Source organism: Alexandromys fortis, unplaced genomic scaffold (assembly GCF_014885135.2).
Source record: "Alexandromys fortis isolate MF-2015 unplaced genomic scaffold, M_Fortis_MF-2015_v1.1 scaffold_79, whole genome shotgun sequence".
NCBI lineage: Eukaryota > Metazoa > Chordata > Mammalia > Rodentia > Cricetidae > Alexandromys > Alexandromys fortis.
In genome coordinates this window covers 2,155,055-2,179,745 of record NW_026067964.1, presented here as the reverse complement: position 1 = coordinate 2,179,745, position 24,691 = coordinate 2,155,055, and the positions used below count along the sequence as shown (strand labels likewise).

Here is a 24,691-nt window from a genome sequence, read left to right as displayed (position 1 = left end):
CAGGAACAAAGAGAAAGAAACCATTGTGCTTTGGGGCATCCCCTGGAGGACAATTTTGATGACACACTACTTACGACATGAAGTTGGGTGTGGGTAAGGAGTTGGGAGTAAATAACGAATAAAATGCATCACTTGAAATTCTGAAGTAATAAGTAACAATATTTTAACGTGCTCCTTAAGAGACTGATATGTACAGCTCTCTCTTTAACATGCTTAGATCCTGAGGGTTTTTTAAAACCAATTTTTCCTTAATCATATCTGAAGCTGTTGGCTTTCCAGTACCTGTTGGGAGACGCATTTATGTTATTAGCAAGCTAACTCGGAGTCTCAGTCAAACAGATTATTTCCAGAATCTAGGCTGGGTGCTAAGATCCTTTAGATCTCCAGACATGCTAAGTTCTCTGGGCACTTCCTAATCTTTTGTGGAGATGGGGACAGTAAGACTTGGAGAACAAACAATGATAGAATCCCGACTCTAACAGCAGAGACTAGGGTCATGGTGTGAACTAAGTCTAACAGGCTCCTGGTCGGTGGGGCAGTGACACACTGGGCCAGGCTGACCACATCCAAGGAAGCTGTTAGAGATGCAGGCTAGAATTTTCTTTTGCATCCTGATTCAAATCATATTTCTTGGTGGAGTGATCTGTATTTATTACATGCAGGGTGAAACTGACACAATGGTACCGAGCAGATGAAAATGCCAGCTATGGGAACTGTCCTTCTGGCAACAGATCCCACCCAAATATCCTGCTTCTAGTTAGCTCACTGTCAGATAATGGTCCAGACAAGACCATAACAGGATCAGGGTTATGGCAGATTAGGGGCTGGAGAGTCTCTCCAAGTTTTAACCCACAAACTTTGTATTCTATCACATATATTTAACTATAGATTTATGAATTCATCTTTTCACTGATAATGAAAGACAAAGCTGCTTTATTTGAGACACAGAGAGAGTTAACATGATCTCAGAAGACAGCAAATGAGATCAAATGTAATTTGAATTCAAACGTAATTTGAATAGCACAAAGTGCGATATAATATTATACTGTTAATTCATCCTGGTGAATTGGTTGACTCGAAGGTGAATTAATTTGGGCAAACATTCCTAAGCTAAAGAGGCTTCATCTTCCTCATCCTTCATTGAGCAGAAGGGGAGGGGAGGTGAAGTCTGGAGAGCAGTCTCTGGGGTAGGTAAACTCCACCTCCCTTTGGGGGGTGGTTCACGGAGGTATGTGCACACAAGAGTGCAGGTACCCACCAAGTCCAGAGGAGGTCACTAGATTCCCTGGGGCCGGAACTACAGGAAGTTATGAGCTGGCAGGTAAGGTACTGGGAACTGAACTGTGGTCCTACCCAAGAGCTACACAAGCTCTCACCCACTGAGCCATCTCTCCAGCCCTGAGGCTACCTGTCAGTGGCTTTATATTAGAACACAGCTAATTGCATTCTTTACATACTATGTACGGCTACATTCTAGCTACAACGGCAGGGTTGATTATTGGCAATGAAGATCTGGTGATTCAAAATAACTTAAGTATTTACTACATGACCCTTTAAGAAAGTCTTGCTACCTCCTAACCAGGTGGCTATATCCTTCTGAGACAAAGTTAAAATAATTCTCAGTTGAACCCACCACACTTTAACCCATGCTAACACTGGAACCTTGGTGGTTGTGGTGAGAGAGGAGCCAGTGTTCAGAATCTGATACCTGGGGAGGTTAATGCTTCCTTATTTGGGGTTGGATCACCGCCCTACAAGTCACTGTGATCAACGGAAGTGCATTTTTTTCTTTCAGGGTTATTTAATGCATAAATGGTTATAAACAACTTTCCTTCCAAATCCAACTATTAATCACTTTGACCATTCTAGAAATGTCAAAATGTGACCCCGAGGCCACACATGCATACACATGCCTGTGTTTTGGTTGTCATTTTTAAAGCTACCAATGACAGAAGAGCAAGCCCAACCTCTGCCTTGACTGGACTCTCACCTGAGCCGCTTGTTCAACCCACGTTGAAACCTGGGGGAGGAGAAGGGCAATGAACAGCAGCCACAAGGCCGGCTTCCTGCCTCCAATCCACCCACAACCCTACTGGCTGTGCCCTCCTGCTGTGAACTGGGCTCCATATGCTAAGGCAGGATGGCCCAGGCCCAGTTGGCTCTGGGAGCAAACCTGCCCCCAGAGAATATGCAATCAGGAAGTTGGCATAAGCGCTTGCAGCTCACCAGGCTCTACCGGCAAACGTCATGTTTCCTTTCCCTGGTACAGAATCTGCGAAAGTCTCAAGTCAATCATCTATAAAACTAGGCCTTTGAGATCCGTTCTTTGTTTCCAAAGCAGGTTACTAAAAGCAAGCAACCTCATGGCTCCCTCAGCGTTACCTACAGTGACTGGTTTCGGAAGACAGAACTGCCTACTGGGTTTCTGAATTTTGACTTCTTCAAACTCCTATAGATATATCTGGCCTAGAATTTGATGCCATGATGAATGTTTTAACCCCTTCATTGTTTTTTCATTTAAACAATCCAAACCTCAGAGAGCTACTATCCACCAATCACAGAGAACACTCAAATCCCTAAAGCCATCTGATGGAGGCCTAGGCTGGCAAGCATAGGTTAAATTTCTTATTTAGGCTGTAGCAGGAAATAATTTTATAGACTCAATATTTCTAATCTTAATTTATGTATATAGGGAATAAGCCTACAGAGTCAAGATTTGCTGCCCTACCCCCATACTGATAACACAAAGACCTATGTCTATAAAGATAGATAGACCAATTTATCACAATTTAACATCATTTCTAATGAAGTTCAGTTCACTGCCCTAACCAAGTAAAACAAACAAACAAAGAAAAACAAAGTAGGTAAATTACAGTCCAACTTCATTCAGTAGGTTAAAATAAAAAGCAAAGCTTCCATGACATCTGGAACTATTGTAGAGAGGAACGTCATTTTATTCCCTTTTAAAGGCTTGCTAATGCTCCCTAAAAGTTTACACGTAACCCGGGTTACCTTGATGTATTTGGAGGTAGGGCCATTAAAAAGTGTGTTAAAGGTGGTGATGAGTCTAGGCCCTGATATAATATATAACCATGTCCTTGTTAGGAGAGTTGATCAGAGCTTGGCCAGGCACAGAGGGAAGATCCTGTCAGTATGCAGGAAGACAACCCATGAGGGAGAGAGACTGCCGCAGAAGCCGAGTTTTACAGCACCCTGAGCCGGGACTTCAGTCTCCAGGACTCTAAGGGAGTCAATTTCTGTTGTTAAACCTACCGAGTCTGAGGTACTTGGCTTGGCAACCCTTGAAAACTTAGCCAACCCTCACTTCAAATGCACCTTTGTGACCCGAAGGTGTGGAGCCCAAGGCTAATTTCTGTTTTATGGGAAATGGCCTGAAGGTCTCTGGCACAGCCTCTTTCCATTCAGACTACACAAATAAGGTGCCAATTTCTGAATTCTAGAATAGTTTTTAAACACTGGAAATCACCAGATTCTCAAGTGTTTGAAGACTGTTATTTAGAATTATAGCATAGTTTTTCATTTTCAAACAGCTATGCTTAAGAAGTCTGTCATCGAAGAGCCTGACACACCTATTTTTCTCAAATGAAAAGAAAAAAAAAAAGCGGACAACAACATTACCAAGATGAGACATTCTGAATACAGTTCCCCTAAGTTGGGAAATGTTTTGCTGGGCACCAAGTTCTAATATGTCATGCAAGAAGAACTCCTTGGAACCAAAACAATGAAGTCCCTCTGGCAGCTCAGCCAGCAGAGTGCTTGCCTAGCACGAATGAGTTCAGTTCTTCATACCATAAATGAACATACGGTGGCACACGTCTGTAAGCCTGGCAACTTGGAGGTGGAGACAGGAGGATGGGAAGTTCAAGGTCATCTTGGGCTACCTAGGAAGTTCGAAATTTGGGCTTTCGACCTCTTATAAATAAATAAAGTCTTATAAATAAGTAAAGTCACTCTTTTGGTCAAGATCTATGAGATTACCATAAAAAATATGGGCCAGCAAGGTAGCTCAGTGAGTAAACTGAGCTCACCATTCAGGCCTGACAACTTGAGTCTGAGCTCTGGAACCCATGTGAAAAATAAACAAAGAGAAAAAAACCAAAACGCTGGGTGTGGTGGTTAGAATGTGAAATTCCAGCACCCTGAAAAGTAGGATGGGAGGCAAAGAGGGAACTGCTGGCAAGTTAAAGAACCAGCTAGCCTGCATACACAGCATGACAGCAAGGAGAAAGACCCTGCCTCCACACGGCAGAAAGCAAGAACTGGCTCCCAAAAGTTGTTCCCTGTCCTCCGCACGTGTGCATGACATACACAAACCTGCACACGCACACATGCATACACACACACACACATGCACACAGACATGCACACACATCATACATATATGTACAATAATCATTTTAATTGGCCCAACCTAAATTTTATTTTACTTATCACAAAATAATAATTCTTTAATATCATCAGAGAGAACATTTTAGGGTATCTGAAGAGTTCTGAGATAGTTTTAAAAATATAAATAAAAGGAAAGACTAAGCTCAAGCAGACCTCAGGCGTCCATACCATAAAATGTTTTCTTCACTGACGGATGAAAAGAACAAACAATAGACAAGAACTAGATGCATCTAACATATAGTTCCAGAAAAGCTAAGAGGGGGAAAAACAGTAATAAAATAAAATGACTTTGGGGAGGGGCTTTGAGTGCAATGCACTTGAGCACTCCATAGGACCAATTATATAGCAATTGTCCCACAGAGGCTTCCTTGTTTAAAGAAATTCAGACTTTTTGTGGTCTTTGCTGGAATCCCTCAGAAGAGGGCAAGAATAAAACGTCCTTAAACCAACCATCTCTTCCACTATAAATAAAATCAAATGCCAATTTGGATTTAATATTCAAATATCCAACAATTTTGTTCATGAAATCGCTTCCAAAACTAGAAAGCAAACTTCTTTATGGCGCTACCTTAAATATTTAGAAATAAAATGGAGTTATTATTAGATATTAGAAAACCAAATATCCTTGAGAAAAATGTGTCTCCTGGGAAGCAACTGAAACTTTAGCCTACTTAGGATATCTGAAGACATTTGGGTCCCAAGGAAGACTTGGTCACAGAAATCCAAAACCTTTAGAAATAGTTTCCAAATGGTAATACTAAAGGGGGGAGGGGATAAACAAAAACAAAAGCTTGGCCCTTAATTGTGAATATCCTGCCAGGCATTCCATAAAGATGTATCCTACATCCCCTCCACATTCTGTTAAATGTACAGGGCAGCATGGCTCTTGGGAATTCTGCAGCCGCTGATCGGAGAGCAGGCGCAACAGAACCAGTCTAGCCACGTTTGATCCCTAGTTTCCTTTGCCACCCCTGTGACCTTGGACAGGTTGCTCTGCCTTGCTCTTGCTCAGTTCCCCTCCACTACGGAGGTCACCACAGGACCATGTTGGCGCCTGGGAGTGCTAAATGGTTTTCTCCATGGAGAACCTCTGTATGGGCTGGCACTCTGACATGTCTGCATAGTGCCTGCTGGTAGTGATGGTGGAAGAATGGCGCAAAAACTAAAGGGAACCTGGAGAGTCTTGGTGAGGTTGGATGGGAAAAGGAAAAAGAAAAAGAAAACAATGAAAATTCTTGATGAGGTGACTTCTAGGCACATCCGTGAATTTTATTCATAGATATAGATATAGATATAGATATAGATATAGATATAGATATAGATATAGATATAGATATAGATATAGATCTGCCCTCTGGTTTCAGAAATCCTTATTTTTACTCTTCTGAGCTGGACCCAAGCACAGCACTGGATAGAGAATAAGCCATTCCTAGGGCCCTCCAGAAATAGTGGCCCTGATAATCCAACAATAAACAGTACAGCTTATCAATCACAGCTAAAGGCATGGTTTTTGTTTTGGTTTTCTAGATAGGGTTTCTCTTTGTAGCCCAGGCTGTTCTAGGATTCACTCTGTAGAAGAGACTGGTCTCAAAATCACAGAGATCCACATGTCTGTGCCTCCCGAGTGCTGGAACCAAAGGTGTGCACCACTACCGCCAGGCCGTTAAAAGGCATATTTAACAAAAATACCAGGCTAGGACATCATAGGCAAACAGCTGGTGTACTGTGCTCTACAGGGCTCCTTTGCAGTGGTCACTCAGATTCAGAAGCATCCTGTGACATGTGTGATGTCAACACCACCCGGTGTACCTGCGGCTTGCTTCTGCCAGCTCATTCCCCTCCCTTCCTCCCTCCCACAAAAGCATGCGTGGAGAGTGCTCAGAGCCTAGCTACCCCACTGCGCATCCCCCTACCAGTGGCTAATATGTGATATTCAAGCCACAGAACTATGAAAGCTTGGAACGGTTTGACCAATTTTATCTGGCCCCAACCACCCCTTTAAAAAAAAAAAAAAAACATTTTCATTTCACTATCCTATCATTTCCTAGTCCTCAACTCTCTTCTCTCTTGTTCAGAAATTGCCTCTCACGTTAAAGTAAACAAACACATAAGCAGAGCTTTTTGACAACTCGCAGAACTCCAGCGGTGGACACATCTGTCCTGACCCCTACTTTCTACACCCCAGGATGCTCCTGAGAGATTCAGGCTGAAGTTGACCCACCTCCCTGCTGTCACTGTCCTGAGTGCCCTTGGTCCACACTGGACATAAGATGGATTTCCTAAGTGGAAAGTCAACTGTCTCGGCATTTCTCTAGACTCGATCTAGCACTTCCTATGCGGATAGAACGGCTTGCTGTCTATTTTATTTCCTTGGTACATTTTTCTGTCTACTGTAAACATGCTGCCAAACGTTTCAAAGCTTAAGTCGTTGAGGCCCGAGTTGAGAGAAAATGATGGTAGGCCCATAATGAGTAAGAGCAATACTTCTAAACAAAAGCCAAATGTGGTTTGGCTCAAATACAGTTTCTGAGTGATACCAAAGCCAGCACAGAACCACACAGACAAGAGCACATAAAACACTGAGCGTAGCAAGTTGAGTCAGCTCAGCCAGGCAGAGTGTGCCCGGCATCAGCATTCCTGGCCTCCACAGGACGGAGTTCCAAGGCTAACAGATGCGAGGGGTTTCCATTTTCTAAATTTTGTTTGATCTTTTACGTTTTAATCCAATGTATTCCACTGTACTTTTAGCAAATTAATTGAAAAACATTTAAAACAATGTTTGGACGAACTACTTCAGTCTCTCCTAGAGAACAGTACAGTGGTGACCGAGCAGTGTGAAGAAACAGCCAGGACTAAGACTCAGCGTTCCCTGGATCAGTCATAAATCAACTCAGAGGCAGCCTCAGAATGATTGCTCCCTAACTGGAAGGAACCGAACGCCTCTCAAAGTTTTTTGTTGCTGAAAAATGATCCTCCCAACTGACAAACTAAGAATATATGTCAAGCCCGGAAACAAACCTGTGTCCAGTTCTAAGGATCACTAGAGCGCCTGATTGTTTTATGCTTCTGAAGCATCGCACTGGCAGTGATTTATGGCACATGCATGTGGCCAGCCATTTGTTTTATGCCATCTGGTTCCCAGTTCTCCTCATTCCCTGCCTACCATCCCACGGAACACAATCCAGAATGGACAGAGATCTCAATCATTTGGATTCGCATGGAGTTGGAAACTCTAGCTGCCCTTCCTTTACATTTGGCAAATGCTTATAATGGGGCTAGCAAATTGTGTCCTTAGGAGGTACTTAACCGGGAGACAACACCTTTTCCTTTACAATGACAAATGATGCCAACACTTTCATTCTGCGCGTTTAATGGCACAACAGAAGATTTCACCAAGGTTACAGGAAATCACCCCGACAGACAATAAAGTCCTACCACAAACCCTGTCCATTCCTTTTATTTCTGAGTGTCAACTGAGACACATATCACGATGGAGCAGGGTCTACAGTGGGGGATAAATATCAAGCCGGACCACTTTTAAGCGGATACTGTTTAGCCCACTGACCCAAATGCCCTGTTGCTCATGTCTACGGCATACCCTAAGCCCTCCCACATGGAATCATCTGTTCAGATACTTAGGGGTAAAGGGCGCCCGGAGACTTTCCAAAGAAAATTCCAACTCATGGCCGCCATTGTTCCCATTCTAAGCTCACTCTGGTTCACTCTCCTGAGGAACCAATTTCTCGCTGACACCATACAGATGACGTGGAGAGATTTAATTACCATTTTTACAAGAATCCTGGACGTTTACTTGGAGGGCAGGTATCTCATGGCCGGGCCCCGTGGCTGTCCAGAGTTCATGGTTGATATCTGGAGGCTGAGAAACATCTCTCTTCAGTTCTGTTTGATTGTCACTAGTCCTCACCAGATCAAAAGGAGATACACCTGGGGGGTAAGTGTCCCATGGGACACCCGACAGATTTGGTTTATTGGAGGTGTTAAGTGACATGTGTACCAAAGCTTCGTTGATGAAAAATGAATCTTCATGACACAAGCTCTCAGCTCGACTAAGTTCCATTCCCTGCATAAAGAAACACAGAAAAATACAGTAATTTCTTTAGCAACTTAAATAAGTTCACACGTATTTATTTAGCCCACAAGCCTGAAACCTCTTGTTCTAGCAATCAAGATCTTAATAAGAATAAGGTTAGGAAGAAATCTCCCATTTAACCCTCCTCCCAACCCCTTTAAATGAACTAGAACAAGAACCTCCGAGTCGCCATGCACAACTTATCTTATTTTTAGAAAGCGGTAGAGTCTATACCCTTGGAGAGTCTCCACTTTATTTTAATCAAAGCAAGCAGTGTTTCCACTTTTGCTACATAAAAAGGCCGAAAACATATCCTTCAATGCACAAGGAATTTGCAATAAATGTAATTTAGCAAACTTGAAGGGGAAATCAGATGCAATGTAGTTCTTTCTTATAAGCCTATTAACTTTTACAACTCTATGATGCACTATCGATAAAAACACACATGCGATGCAGAGTGCAGAAAGTCTGCCCAGACAAATGGAATTGTCAAGCAAGGTTAGAGAGGATGCAAAGGGAACAGGGATCTTCTCAACGGGTTTATCCACTCAGTCCTTAATCAGGCACAACTCAGGATAACTTCGTAATGAAAATGATTTGGAATTCAGTATCACCAATTCACAAAGAGGAAAATAAGCTTTCTACATCAGAATCTGTGCAATTCGGGGCTGGAAAGATGGCTCAGAGGTTAAGAGCACTCACTGGCTGCTCTTCCAAAGGTCCTGAGTTCAATTCCTAGATCTCATTACAGATAGCTGTGAGCCACCATGTAACCACATGGTGTAACCACATGGTGGCTCACAGCTATCTGTAATGAGATCTGGTGCTCTCTTCTGTCCTGCAGGTGTACATGCAGGCAGAACACTGTATACATGTGTATACATAATAAATAAATAAACCTTAAAAAAAAGAACCTGTGCAATTCAATGCTTATACATGAAGAGCTAAATGATCTGCAAAAGACACATGCCGTACAATACAATAGGATACTCTAAGTCTATGACATTACATCATTTAAAGAGGATCTTTAAAATACCTAAGAAGCATCTTTCTCACAGTGGATGTGCCTCCAGGTCAGAATATCCATTACTTTACTGGGGCTACTCCATTCTGTGGTCTTTTCTTAGGAAAGGGTGTCTCAGAGCACAGAGGCCCCAATAAAGACCCAGGACCTTAAAATTTCCATCCTTTAAGTCAAGATACCCAAGAATTGGTTCTAAACGCTCTTGGCTTTTTTTCCATCTCCAAACTGAGACACAGTCTTGGGAGCTCTTCACCAAGAACCAGGAATACAGATGTTTGGGTAAGCCCTGTCTATGCAGGGCTAAGACATACCTCCTTATTCCCTGGAGAGAAGACAGCAGGGAGACTCCTCTGGCGACTGTGTTTGCAGTGGCCCAGCAGACCCTGCTGGACACGCATCCTCTGTCTCTCCCTCTCTACCATCCGCTGGCCCTCCCGCAGCCGCTCGAGGCTCTGCTGGTACTCTTGGAGCTGATGGTCCAGCTCACTGCGGTGGCGCAGCAAGAGCTCCTCCTGTGACTGGCACTCACGTTCCCGCGCTTGTAGCCAGCTCTCTTGGGCTTCCTGCTCGCGCTGCTGCTGGTCACACAGGCGGTGCCAGCGCCGCTGCTCCTGCTGGAATTGGTGCTGAAGCTTGTGGATGTTAGCCAACTCTTCCCGCTGCTTTTCCAGGTAGCGGGATTTCTCTTGGTCCTGCAAGGGGCCACCTCGGAAAGAGGCCAAGCTCTCCCGCTGCTGTAGAACTAGCTTATGGATCTCGATGTGGCTGTCCTGGATGGTCAAGGCAGCCTGGGGAGGAGTAGGGAGAAGCAGAAGAGGTCAAATGAGTAAGTGCAGGCTTGACTCACACATGGGGTGGAAAAGGATCCCCAAAGGTTGAAGGCCTGGTGGTCAGCTGTGAAACTAGTAAGAAAAGGCAGAACCTTTAGGAGACAGGTCTAATGGATGGACAATGTATGAGTGTGTGTATATGGGGGAAGGCGGTGCGTATGTGTGTCTGTCTGTCTGGGTCTGTCTATGTGTCTGTGTCCTGGAAGAAGATAATGGGAACCAGCCCTTTCCCTTTTTTTGTATCCTGATATCATGTGGTAAGTGGTTCTGCTGGACCTGGCACCCCTGCCATGAAGTTCTGCCTTCCCCAAAGCAGTGGGCCAAACAACCATGCACTGAAACAAGGAACCAATTTCAGCTCTGCCTCTTCCAGCTGGCTTTCTGGGATACTTTGTCAATAAGGCACAAGGTTAGCACAGCTCATGGACTGTTGACCTTTTTGTTGGAAATAGCTCTAAAACACGGAGTGCTTGGCTGGGTTACTTTCTGTCACATCCTGCCCCTTTCCAAGTTAGATCCGAAGGTACCTTGAGCTTTCAAAGAGGCTTGCCTACATTTCCTATCCGTATGACTTGGGTTATACGGGAAGGAAATAAGACCATGAGTAATCATTGGCATTCGGTATCTAAGAGAGTTTGGTCTGGTGAGTCCAATGGATGCCCAGACCTGGTGATGCTCATGTCTTTACTTGACAGCACTTAGCAATAGGACATAACCCACCGTATCCTGTCACCTGGACTCTTTAAGTTGCCTCGGGACTGCTTGTGCCAACTAATGGGCCATCTATACATCAATTTATCCACACGGGAAGGGCAGAAAGCACCGTGCTTTCCTGAACTTTCTGGAATTGGTTTTTCCATCTTTTCAGTCCAAGGGTGATTAAATCCAAGGACGAAAAACTTACGACTACAGAGGGTTGATTGTTCTTGTCCCTGTTTCTGGAGAAGTGATTGGCTGTTGGTTGTTGGGTTATATTTAAGTCAGTCCTTTGGGTAAAAATTTAGTGTGTAAATTCACAAGACTCTAAATTCCTGTTATAGTCTCCTTCTCCTTCTGAGGTCCCTGGTCAATCATTTGTGGGAATTTAAGAATCTATATAAACACAGTGGTATCTTTTATTTGAGTCTCAAACCAGAAATTATTTGCGCTTTATACATTGCTTTCATGAAGACATAAAAATAAAAGTCAACTATTTGGAGACTTTTGGCAAATGGCCTTCTTATAACATAATGCCCGAGAATCACAGTTAATACCATTTTTAGGAGCTATGGAATTGGGTAGAGCTATTCTCTTTACTGCTAGGTTTTTGCATTAGAGAAGAAGGTCATACAAAAAAAAATCTAAGCTTAAAGTCATTCATTGTTAACTAGATTGCTAATAGGAGGCTGCAGTGGTTAAGGACAACATTACAGGAATTAGTTACCAGGACCTAGAAAGATGTCACTACATCAAAACAACAACAACAGCAACAACCCTTGGAAGCTTTTAATTTTAAAAGTTCCCATTTAAAGTGTAGAGAAGTAGAGAAGGAACAAATTGCAGACACACACCAGGCATGTGTGCGCGGCTTGACTCTGAATGAGATGTCATTACAAGCCTAAGGATAAATTCACATTTTTCCTTCCTAAGACATTTTTAAATTGCCCATGTAACACACACCCTGGGAAGAAGGAATTCTGACCATCTTTTTTTTTTTTTTTTTTTTTTGGTGAGATCAGCACTTTCCTCTACTTCTGAAAGTTAACAAACTCTAGTATTTTAAATTCATACTTGCTTTGGAATAAGATTCAAATATGTATTCACTGGGGTCTTTTGAAATAAAATTTGCATTTTTAAATTCAAAAATTAATTGAAAAATCATGGTCACTCTTGAGATAGGAGTCTTTAGAGAGCTCTTAGAAGAACGGTCCTCATGGAGAACGGGGAGCACCATTTTGGCCTTAAAAATGGGATAATCAGCATTGATAAACCACACTGTAGATCCTGCCACCACTTAATATCAAGAGACCCCTAGGGTATCAGTACTTTTATAAAGCAAACCCCAATATTTTGCACATCAAATCTAATAGGTATTAGCTCTGGCATAAGGTCTACAATGAGGATATCTCAGTGCAACCATAAAGACTTTATCATGAGCCGGGCGATGGTGGCGCACGCCTTTAATCCCAGCACTCGGGAGGCAGAGGCAGGCGGATCTCTGTGAGTTTGAGGCCAGCCTGGTCTACAAGAGCTAGTTCCAGGACAGGAACCAAAAGCTACGGAGAAACCCTGTCTCAAAAAAATCCCCCCCCCCAAAAAAAAGACTTTATCATGCCTGCGTGAGCTTGTGATAAGGCCATTCTCTTCCCTCTCACAAACACATACTTGATTGCACACTGATTTCCACATTTAAAGTTACATTTATGTTTAGGAAGTCTTAATTCACCCTCATTTCACTTACTGGGTAGAATTATCTGTGACCTTTTCTTTGTCAGCCTGCCTATATTTCTCCAACTCTTCTAGAGGAACCAATTGTCATTTTCATGTTTCAGAAATGGGTTGGAGTTCAGTGTCTAAGGAGAGAGCCATGCCACAAAACAGAAATGTCACACCCCATATCCTAAGACTGGCTCAAAAGCTTACTTAGCTCAAGGGAACTTACTGGAGGCATTGATATTTCCCACTTGGATCCAACTTGTTCTCAACCTTCCTGAGGCTTCCACCCTTTAATACATCTTGTTGTGGTGATCCCCAGTCATAAAATCATTTTCATTGCTACTTCATAACTGTACTTTTGCTATTGTTATCAATCATAATGTAAAGATCTGTGTTTTCCGATGGTCTCAAATGACCGGTCATATAAATCTCCTACCAAGGGGTCATGGCCCAAAGGTTGAGAACCACTGACTTAACATACTTCAAAACTGAGGTCAATAGGCTGCTGCACTCTCCTGGACCAAAGAGCCACATTGGGCTGTACTCAGGGGTGGAGAACAGCAACAAAATGACTACATCTTCTCATCACATAGCACAAGCCCGGAAGCCCAAGGTCTCCAGCCCTTGAGAATTTAATGTTCTTTCTCAAGCCAAAGCTTCCCAGTTGACATCTAAAAAAAAAAACCAGGTCATTTGCTTCATGCGATAAATGGACCCCCCAGATCATCTGTGTCACACCCACCGTCTATAAAACAGTGAAGGCATCCCCACATGGTATGAACCAGATAAGAAGCTACTGTCACCACTGTTAGCATATTTTCAGAGGGAGGCATAGCCAACCTGTGCTGTGGATGTCACATGTGTCCCAGGATAGCCTTGGATACAGCCCAGCACATTTAATTACAGATGGCAATGCTCTGTCACCATGTCAGAAAGCTAGATACTCCTCTATCTATCCAACGCGATAAGCCAAGAAAATGCGATTGATAAAATTATTGAAGAATAGTCATAGTACTATTTTTTTCAAATTTTCTACCTGAAACATTCCAGAGAATCCATGGAAAATTTATTAAAACAAAAACTAAAGTTAAATAAGTTGGCAGATAATAAAACAAGTACATAAAAACCGATATTTTTTATAAACAATCATAATTGGAGAAGCATAAACATATGTTTATAATTTATATAGTACCTATATGAAGACAATTATAAAGCTTCCTGCACGACCTAAAATAAGAGGCAACTGAGCCTGTTCTGTCACAAGGTAACTGATTGTGGCAAAAGCACAAATTTTCTTCCATTGAATTCATGAATACAATGCAATTTTAATATAATGGTCTCGGTATAGAAGGGCAGGAAATGGACAATGTGATTTAGAAACTTTAAGAAATGTGTAAATCATATAGAAAAATACTAAGAGGAAGCTAGTATCTCTGTATGCTCAGCTGTGACCCAAGTTGTAACAACTGAAGCAATGGTCCTGGTACTGAAACAAAAGCGAGTGTGAGATCAACAGTGCTCAAGAGGCAGAGGTTTGTCAGGGTCAAAACATAAATAAGATGACATCTAATGAACCCATGGCTTTATGTTTTCTGCTCCAAATTTAGACCCAGTTTTCCTCTAACATCCTATGATATAAAATATGAGGGAACATGTTTGGTCTTAATAATAAGTAAGGAAGCACACATTAATATAATCTGGTATCTTGCTCCACTTTTAAATTGAGGAGGGGAAGAAAGGAAAGCAACCGAGAAAAAAAAAAAAAAAACAGATATGATTGATTAATTCTGGCAGTTGAACAAAACTGCAAAATGGTATCTATAGTAACTTAGCCTAAAGAGATACTCAAATATGGCTAAAGATATTTGAATATGAGGATATTGACATTTTGTACTATTAATAACACAAATATAAATAATTGGAACTGAATAAATTCCATAGGCCCAAATACTATACACACATTAACAATCATGCTGCAGAAAAATTGCTGCCATGGAAAGATAAGTATTACCAATGAGTAACAAGAAGCAATCGGAATTTTTCAGGGGTACACACAGCATGGGAACCAATGTCTTTTTAGTTTAGTTTTGTTTTTTTTTTTTTTAATTAGCATGGCAACACCAATTCTTTCTTTAGAGCCACGGGACATTTTATTTGATCTTTTTTTTATTCTCAAAAATTTCTACTCTATAACTATTTCCTTGGTAGCCTTAAAAATTTCTAATCATCACACAAAGCACTTTGGGTGCACTGATGGCCACTTTAGTGAGCATCACCTGAGGGAAGCATTTCCCAATCCTCTAATGCACAATGCAAGGGTGGTTTTTGTGCCTTCCTTAAAAGATAACCAGCCATCAGCAGGAGGCTCGGGGGCCCCTTTGCTTTTGTGAGCTTATCATTCTTTTGCACGGTGCCCAGCGCTCCTTTTGCACAGTGCCCAGCGCAGAAAGGACACCCAAGAAGTATCGAGTAATGAGCGAACTACACCACAGAAGGGCCTGCAAATGGTTGAACTGCTCTTCCCCAAGACCCAAGGCCACATGTGGAAGTGTCACATGCTCAGGTGAGAATTTAAGTTTTCATCAGGAAATGTGAAATCGCGCTGCACACAGCTAAGCATTTCCCTGTGTCAGGCCTGAGCGGACTCATCGCTATCTTTGAGAGGCAGGAACCGGTTTACGGTTTCGGAGAAAAATGGAGGTAAAACGTGGTGGTGTCGGGCTGCCTCCTGAATACAAAACCAGGTGAACTCCACTCATCCGGAGGAGTCCCACCTCAGGGCTTGGCACGCTTCTAAGATCTCTTACCACCTTGCAGACGTGCTCATTTCTAAGGTCTGGGGATCATCAGAGGACACTGAAAGACACATTCAAAAGGTGGAGATTGCAGGAGAGTCATTACCTGAAGGCTATAGAGGAGACGGGTTAAATTCTGTATCGCTTGTATGATCTGGGGGGAGAAAGGATTGTATGTGTCAGATTCTTGAAAAGCTTTCTTAGCTATAAATTGAGAATGGATGGTACATGGTTCAAGTATGTGTAGCTCACCTCCGACTGTGAAGAACCTGGGAAACTTCTATATTCCACCTGAAACACATAAAAACATGAGAAAATCAACAGCCGCCCAACATTTGAAAGCCATTGTGTTTTCATAATATATGAGCTTCCCTCTCTAACCTCCGTTACCTCAGCTACCATGACTGTCTCTTCTAGGGAGAAGTGCCTGGAGAATTAAACGGCCCCCTGACATTGCAAGTCTCACTCACTCATTCTCGGAGTTAGAGATGCGTGACAACTTCAGCCAATCATGCCTTCCAACGGCACAGACGACAGTGAAGAAATCCAGCGAACCCTTGGCTCGCCTCCAGGGATAGTCTGATACACAAGGCTTTCTGGAAGCCATGGAACATCACAGGGCCTCACAGCCTGCATCTCAATGTTGGAGACTCATGATGTCCAAGGTACAGAGAGATGGCCCCAGGGGAACACTTATTGTCCTCCAGATCCTACCTCAATTAGTCACCAGTCCGGTTCAAAAACCGTGAGGGAAGCCAGCCACACAAGGTTGGCCATCTTCTCCTTGGGGACGGATCCTATGCCTCAGATTTTGTCTCTTTCATACCACTGAACGTTATGGAGCATGTAAGATACTGAGGGCGTCTAGTTAATGGCACTAAGCATTTGTTTATTTATTGTCTGTCTTCTCTCATCAGTAAGCCAATCCAGAGTAAGACTGTGTATTCAATATTATATCTGCAAACCTGAGAACGGTGCCTGGCATGTAAGGGATGCTCAACAGGTAAATGACTACAAGATGCCCAGAGTCTCTGGAGCAATCAACACTACAAAGTCCACATTTTATGAAATGGAAAATCACTCGTTTTTCTAGCTCTGGGCACCTACGGTTTCTGTAGGATGCTTGCGTTTGTCTGAGCACATGTCATTTTAAGCCCTAAAGAAAGGCAGCCATGCGATCTCCTCAAGTAGTTTTCATTGTTGCCAAATGAGTGACTTAGCCTAGTCAGGCAATGGGCTAGCCAATCCCCTTTTCTTCATACTGCCAGTTAGAGATGTTGTTGCTAAGCCGTCCCTCTAACAGAGAAAGGACAAAGGCTGACGGGGAGATGACAGGTCAAAACTTCAGAACTCTGCCGGACGGTGTGGAAGACAACAGGGCTAAGCATTCCAGTTGGGTGGGTCTTGCTTTTCTTATGGACCCCCCTTTGTCTAGCCACTGCTTTTGTGGTAAAAATAATATAACATTTATACTTTTATACTCTATAAAGAAGTGAATATGCAGAAACGAGTTAGATTACGCTAAACTGGATTAAGGTGGTTACTTACAGCTAGAACCACTGGGTTTGGGATGAGACAAGAAACTGCGGATTGTCTTTTTAATGTAGTTCATCTGCCACCTGGTGGTTCTACGGCATAACTGCAGTTGATCACTACGCAGGAGAATTTCTAATTTTTAATTCTTTCCGAATTTTTCTTAACCTTATCTTATTAAGAACACGAATGCGAAAATATCCATTATACACTTGCTTAGAATTTTAGCCAAGGGACCCTGTCCTATAGCTCAGTTTCTTTCAAAAGGCTCCATCAAAGGTCAGCTCTTCCAGGTTCATAGAAAGAGAAACCTGGACACAGCATCTCACTCAGCCTCCTGTGACTGAGCTGTGGATAGGAGCCAAACCACTCTCTATGCCGAATTATTCTGCCACTACCAACTTTCTTTCCCTCCCTAAAATCCTGGGAGCAGTTGAAGGCTACATATTGCAGGCTTCAAAGCGAAGATCGCACGGAGAAGTAGGAGCACAGTAAACAAAGATGCTTCAGTGTTTACAATCAGAATAAGGACGGTAAAACTCTGTATTCATGCGTTAACTCGGGCCTCTGGATTTTGCAAGTGAATACTAAGTCTGAGCAGACAGGCCTGTGGAATTCTGAAAGCGAGACTTGGTTCTGTCCTATGTCACGTATCAGAAAAACATGTCACAGTAAAATGTTGCATCCATGATACGCATGTGCCATATCCTCACACTGATCCACATCAGTCCTTGGCAGTGGCGCTAAACCAGTGCTAGACAAAGCAAAACTCCTGAACCAACTCACCACCTCCCTGAACCAGAGTGCTATTCCCTCCTCTGCTTAAGCAATCACACGCTTGAAGCAAGCGAATAAGAAATGGCACACATGCGATTTCTACAGAGAGAGTTGCGGTCTACAGATATCAAGACTCAGAGAGAGAGCAGCGTTTGGAAACACCTTGCCACAGGCAGAACGTTGCTACGCGAATTCAAAGTCTGCAAATGGAAGGTGGAATACAGGTGAAGAGGAGTGGAAAGTCTTGACAGAGGACAGAAGCAAGACCTTCCCAGAGTGGAAACGAGTTCAGCTCCAGTGGCGCCATCTGGTGGTGCAGCATCCCAAGGTCCGGGGCCACCTCTCAGCCACAGAGTCGCCAAAAGTAGAGGAAAGCACAGGTTTGCAGTGCGGAAAGGAAGCCTGGAAGTCAGAGAGCGCACACACACATACACATGAGGGTTTTCTAGCTTTTTGGTTTTTTTTTAATAACTTTTCAGTTGTTTTTTACACCTATATGATATAGAAAGAACACGAACATTTAAAGAATAGATTAGAAAGTTTCAATAGAGAATCAGAAACAATTCAGAAAAAGTATTTTCAATCCACTCACTGCCCGATAGCTGAGGCTACTATATATACAAAGCAACGGATGCTGGTTACTAACAAATTGGTTAACAATTAACAATACCTTCTCCCCTGCATCAGAGACCGCCAAGTCCGTTACCACACCCTGGAGCCCAGGATCCACATCCCAACAGCCTCTTCCTTCTGTCCCTTCTGTGACTAGTGCTGGAAGCACGCCATTAAGACAGAAACAAAAAGGACAACATCAAACATCAGCCAGCCAATTGGGCTCTTCTGTACACAACTGACGCACACTTCAAAAAAGAAAAAAGAAACATCACAAGATGATACATTCTGGGTGCTCCTATAGAGGGCGCTAGAGCCGGGCACAGCAAGCCCGCAGTCCCTGCCCTCATGGAGCTTACAGGCTAAGGAATACCAAGCATCATCCTCTGTCACCATCTTTTTAATTGCGCTTCTTCCTTAGGCTGATATGTCCACGTGCTGTTTGTGAGTTTATATCTCACTTTCGTGAAATAGGAAAAAAGCCTCCCTGGAGAGGAGAAATTTAAAACAGGTACCCGGAGGAACAAAAGCAAGGTCTCTTGGCAGACCCAGGTCCGTAAAAGGCTCCCTCGTGGCCAGTACAAGAGCAGCAGCTGGTGGCCAAAGTCTAGCCGGAAGGTGCAGAGGCGAAAGGGGTCCTGCGCTAAGAAGGCTGGAGGTGGCTAGTGCCTTACGGCTTCAGAGTCATTAAAACTGAGAGCCTGCTCCAGTTTCTCGTCAGCTCCAGCTTTCCTCACGGTCCCCACTTAAGCGTTAACATTGTAAATACTGTACATTTAACCTAGGGAAACACAGAAACCGGTCCAGAGATGGTGAGTACCAAATACAAATTTACTTTCACCCATGAAACCTCAGTCGCCAGCATTTCATTATTTATTTGAAATAATAATGTGTGTGAACTCAGTGAAACTTAGACTGTATTCACCTCTCACTGATTCAAACCAGGCTCATCAAAGCTGGGTCATGCACACACGTCATAGAGCAATGCCTCATCAGAACCCTGATCCAAATACTGATTTTGGCATGAGTTTTGTAATGTTTTTCTTTTAAATACAGTGTTGCTAACAAGGGAATGCCTTTTTCTTTTTGTTTGATAAAAACACTTGCATTATCTTTGTAAAATGATATTTGCCCAGGATTCCAAAGGCCTCTTCTAAACTAGAGTTTTCCGCCTGAGTGGGAACCATTGCAAATGAATCAAGCGAATACCACGTTCATTGTGTCCAGACTGATCAATGCTTATGCCATGATGGGGGGGGGGACAGTGTCTAGCAGCTTTTCCTAACACCTAAGGAGACATCCAGGTCATTTCCAAACAAGTCTCTCTCCCCCTTTCCTCACATTAACAGTCAAAGGTAGGAGGAAGCGGATGTGGAGCCCAATAGAGGTAGAAGACTAGAACTTCCGCCAGTGTCTGTGCCCCCAGGTTCAGCTTCAGCTGGACCCGCCATCCTACAAAGTAGATCATAATCATCCCCCTTGATTAAGTATATTGATGAATAAAAGCAGAACTTTGCTTGATTTGTAACCTCTGACCGATATGGGCTTGCTTCACCAAGAGCCACCCCAGGGCCCACTGCAGACTACTCTCTGTCCCGTGCCTTCAACAAGGAATAACTGTCCACCCTTAACAGCTATAAAAAAATCAGACACCTCGTAGCACCATGCTCGAATACAGACCCAAAATGCATGGCCTCTGGTATACAGGATTCGCCCCATGCCTCCCTGCCTGACCTGATGGCAGACTGCTCTGGCTCTAGCAAATATGTGTCCCATTGGAGGGCTCCCACACTGTGTGAGTTGTGGATTCTGAAGGAGGAGAACCTTCACTGCCCAGCCTGGAGGGATGGGAGAAGCTGCCAAGTGCTCCAAACAGCTGCAGGGGCACAGTGGAGCCTCCCAGCTGTCCTTGGGGCTGGGCGGAAAGCGGCAGACCTCTGTATTTTTAGAGAAGACTTCCTCAAGGGTATAATGAGGCTTTTGTATAGGAAGCTACTCAGAGCGGTACAACTCCCCTGATAAATCTAGCCGCTCGAAATGAAAAACATATGTGCACACTCTGAAAATAGAAAGCCAGGATTAGATAAAGCAGAATTTGAGAGGGGAAAATAATTTTAGGTGCTGGTGATAAAATGACAACAAGAAATGTATACGTGATACAGGTATACTGCTTATAGACTTCTACTGAGCCAAAGGATTTGTTAAAGAAACTCTAAAATTAGAGCAGGCGTGGTAGCACTAGGGAGATTCTGGAACCCAAGGCCATTCTCAACTACAATAGTAAATTTGAGGCCAATGTGAGAGTCACATGGGATTTTGTCAAAAAAAAAAAAAAGGTGACTATTACAGACATTTTATCTGCATATAATTTCTTTTAGAGTGAAGCTTTTACCATTTTTACCTGATGGAAAAATATACTCTTTGTGTTCTTATTTTAGAGTTCGATATAAAACTCAGTATTTATCTTAAAACCATACATAAAACAGCATGGTTGGCTTCTGAGACATTGCTAAACTCATTCTCTACCTCTTCTCTATAAAACGGATTGACCACTGGATATGATGGTGCCCACCTGCCAGTTCAACACTCCTGAGGCAGGAGGATCACAACTCTGAGACCAACCTCGGCTGCTCAAAGCACAGAATATTCCGACCCAAAGAAGGATCTCGGGAGGGCTGGGGGTGTGGCTCAGTAGGAGATTCTCGCCTAGCATGTTCGAGGCATTGGGGTCAATAACCCAGGTACCACAAAACCGCAAGAAGAATTGTTTGGCAATTGTGCCTATAATCATACCGCCAAACCTTACACTTCACACATGGGTCTGTGTATCATTGGGTAGGTAGGAGGTTGGGGAGGTGTGCTTCCTAGTTTCCTGATTGTTTAGCTGATGCCCATAATATTATGCCTGAAAACTTGTTTCCTTAGTGGATTGCAGAGACCCTTTAAAAAGGTTTTAAAGTCCTTTCAAAAATCCATCCAAGAAGTCATGAAAATGGAGGTGCCATCTGGGAATAGTGCAATGCTTAACTGGGGACAGAAAGTATACCCCACCAACATAAGACTCTGTGCTTGGAATACAAGTGTCACTAATAGTCACATAATAGCTATTTATGTCCAGCATGATTATTCTCAAGGTTTTTGTTTTCCCCTAATTACAAAAAAAAAAAAAAAATACATGAAGCTCCCTTGAAATCAAGCAGTTACTGTTTTCATTTTATGCGACCGCTGTGTGTCATCGGGCTGTGCTCAGGCTCACTGCCAAGGCCTTCACCGTCACTTACAAGCAGTTGGTGATGCCGGTACATCCTGTGAACTGAACGTGTCAGTCAGGACAGCTCCTCCGGAGCCTTCCTCAGGTGACTGGCTTCCGTCGCCCATCTTGGAAGCCTTCACAGCAACTTGCAGACTCTCAGCTAAGAAGGAGGAAAACAAAAGTAAATTTAAACAACAGATCTATAGAGAGGCGGCTTAGTCTACCAGGTGTGGCCAAGGTGCACCAGGTGGACTGCGTGTGCCCAGATCACCACAAAGAACGCTCAACGCAAAACTGTAAATTTACTTGTGATCATCTTGTGAGTTAATTAATTTGATTGTAACTCTGTCACCTGGCTCTTGAGCACAAACTTTGTAGATGACAATCTGTTGCATCACAATGGTTAGATACTATAGTTGATAAAAGGTTGATAAATGATATTTGGCCTGAAACTGTTGTTATGTAGACTCTGAGAACTGTAGCTTGGTTTTACTTTTCTGTTTTTGTTTTTTGAGTAACACCCCCCCCCCCCGAAATAGGATCCAGACTGGTCTCAAACACCTATGTAGCTGAGGCTAACTTTGAACTCTTGCCCTCTGGCCTTTACCTCTCAGGTCCTAAGATTTCAGGCATGTGCACCATGACTGGTTTTATGATGCAATAACTGAACCCTGGGCTTCATACATGTTCAGCAAGAATTGCACCAACTGCATTATGTACCCAGTCTGCTTTCATATGCACAAGCACATAAACACACACAAACATATCCCAAACAGGGTGTGACCTGTAAAGACTAAAACACTTACAGCTGGCCCCTTACGGAAAAATTATACAATCCTGTAGTCTATACCAATTGACAACAGCACCCTTTTGCGTAGAGAATTCAACACAGTTTTAAAAATACATTGTATAAAATACCTCAGGTGCAACATTCAGTAAATTAGTATGCTGAAAACTCGTAATACAATTAATAATGTATACAATATCAGGTATTAGGATTTTTGATGCTGTTTCTAAGAAATATTAGTTATTCCTCAAAAGAGTGTTTCTTCAAACTTGCTTTTAATAACACACATTCCCATCTGTGCTCTAGTCCTCTTGGGAACTACCACACCAAAAAAGGAACACGTTTACGCGCATAGGAGTCTCATCTAGCATGTGGAATTTCGAGGAAGTTGTAGTTATTTCTCAAGCATTCTCACCATGTTTTGACCACAGTCAGGTGAGAAAACTACACACCAAGCATCTACTGTCCTGGTGCTATGCTTGTTTGATGACTAACCAAGGAGAATTTGAAAGAGAGGGGTAGGAGACGCTTGCAGCTCTGGCCACACAGAGGCGCAGGAGAGCAACAGTCTCCAGTGGGACTGGGGAGAAGTTCCTAAAAAGGGGTGGAAACTGAGCAGACCTGGGAGGGTGGATGGGATTCAAGAAGAGCACGGAAGGAAAACAGCAGCCTAGCAGAGCAAAGGGCTTTTCAATGTGTGCACTCAACTGTCCTTCTCGAGACAATGATGTCCTCACCCTGATGAGAAGCCCTGTTCTGCTGCAGTCAACAGATCAGGGACCCAGGATACATTCACATCTTCAGCCTACATGGTGCCTCCACTGCTGTGGGTTCCCCTGAGTGTGTCCAAGTTCCTTCATCATGTGCTAAGCCAAAAGAACAAAAGCCAGTGGACTTCCCAGCTCTCGTTAGGGAAGATTTGACAGAGAGAAGAAAGTAGGAGCCACTGGCTAAGTATAAGAGCAAGTGATTTGGTCCATTAAGGCTTTGCCCTGTGAGAGGGGCATCATGGGTGCCCATCAGCATCCTTTGCTTTATTTCCCGAACATGCCCCAAATCTGTCTACTATTCTGCTTACATTATAATGGTCCTGGACACCCAATATGAGTAGATTCGCCCCCTCTCTATAGCTCTGTAATTCCCCACTTCTTTATTCTGCTCATTTTTCATCATGGCACTCCATAATCTGACATACGAATTTCTTTATACTTTGAAATTTCTGGAGCATAGGTTACATGAAAATAAGTATTCTGTTTCACCTGTTTTACCCTCAGCACCAAGGCCGCTGTGTGAGGCGTAGATAAACATGTTCTGAGTCTGTCAAACCCATCCATTCCCAGAGCAACTTGCCTTCCTTCAGGGCTGCTGCCAGCAGGGAGGCTGCCTGGGGAGGCTCTCCAGGGTCAGGCTTGATGAGCAGGTGAGGTTCTAGGTGGACATCCTCAAAGCCACTCAGCTCCCCAAGTTCAGCATAGATGTGCAGTTTTTCTTCCAAATACGTGCAAATTTGTTGGTCTTGGTTACTGAGTATTTCTGGGGAATAAAATTCATTGTAAGAGATTATCATAAGCATGGCTACAGAACTAATAAGAAAAATCAAGTTGGGGAAGAAGACACCACAATTCAGCAAGCAGTTGGACCCAATGCTTTCTTTGGGTGGGAGAGACCCAGATTCAAATTTTGATGCCTTCATTTAGTGACTGTTACCTCCTGCAAGTGACTTCACGTCTCTCCCATCATCCACTGCATGCGATAAATAAATGTATAAATGTCATCTCTCATTCTCCGAATTCCAGACAACCTCGCAAAGCTATTCTTTGTTTATGGGGACAGCTTTCTACTAAGACTGAATCCCCAGCTCTGCAAAGTGCATTGAGGCAGCCCTCTCTTCAACGAGTGAAAGCTCCTGGGGTGAACAGAGCAGGGTTAGGAAGCCTGAGTCGTCGGCGTCAGTCTTGGCCAGAGCCAGAGCCAGTTTGTGGTTCTGCTTCTAAACACCATCTTTGCATGCATCAGTTTCCCTGACTTCAGTGTGTTACAGGAGTCTTAGAACACAGAGACCTTAACTAGCATCAAATCCAGAGAGTCCCTGCTTCAGTTGGTTAAGGGAATTGAGGATAAGACAGCAAATTTTTTTGTTGTTTTATTTTTTGAGACAGGTTTTC

At 43.3% G+C, this 24,691-nt stretch overlaps 1 protein-coding gene across 4 annotated transcripts in view; it reads right to left on the bottom strand.

The window, feature by feature from the left end:
• Window positions 1-24,691, bottom strand: part of Arhgef28 (Rho guanine nucleotide exchange factor 28) — a 298,148-nt gene that overhangs the window by 29,177 nt on the left and 244,280 nt on the right. For 3 of the 4 annotated variants that reach the window (XM_050153817.1, XM_050153818.1, XM_050153819.1), the window contains 7 exons: window positions 23,877-24,059; window positions 21,768-21,899; window positions 18,545-18,645; window positions 15,817-15,855; window positions 15,671-15,718; window positions 9,836-10,312; window positions 8,194-8,491 (listed from right to left, as the gene is read on the bottom strand). In XM_050153817.1, coding sequence (XP_050009774.1) covers window positions 8,194-8,491; window positions 9,836-10,312; window positions 15,671-15,718; window positions 15,817-15,855; window positions 18,545-18,645; window positions 21,768-21,899; window positions 23,877-24,059 — 1,278 coding nt within the window. Of the gene's footprint in view, window positions 1-8,193; window positions 8,492-9,835; window positions 10,313-15,670; window positions 15,719-15,816; window positions 15,856-18,544; window positions 18,646-21,767; window positions 21,900-23,876; window positions 24,060-24,691 lie in introns of those variants that run through there. The other variant, XR_007593859.1, reaches the window with a different exon arrangement.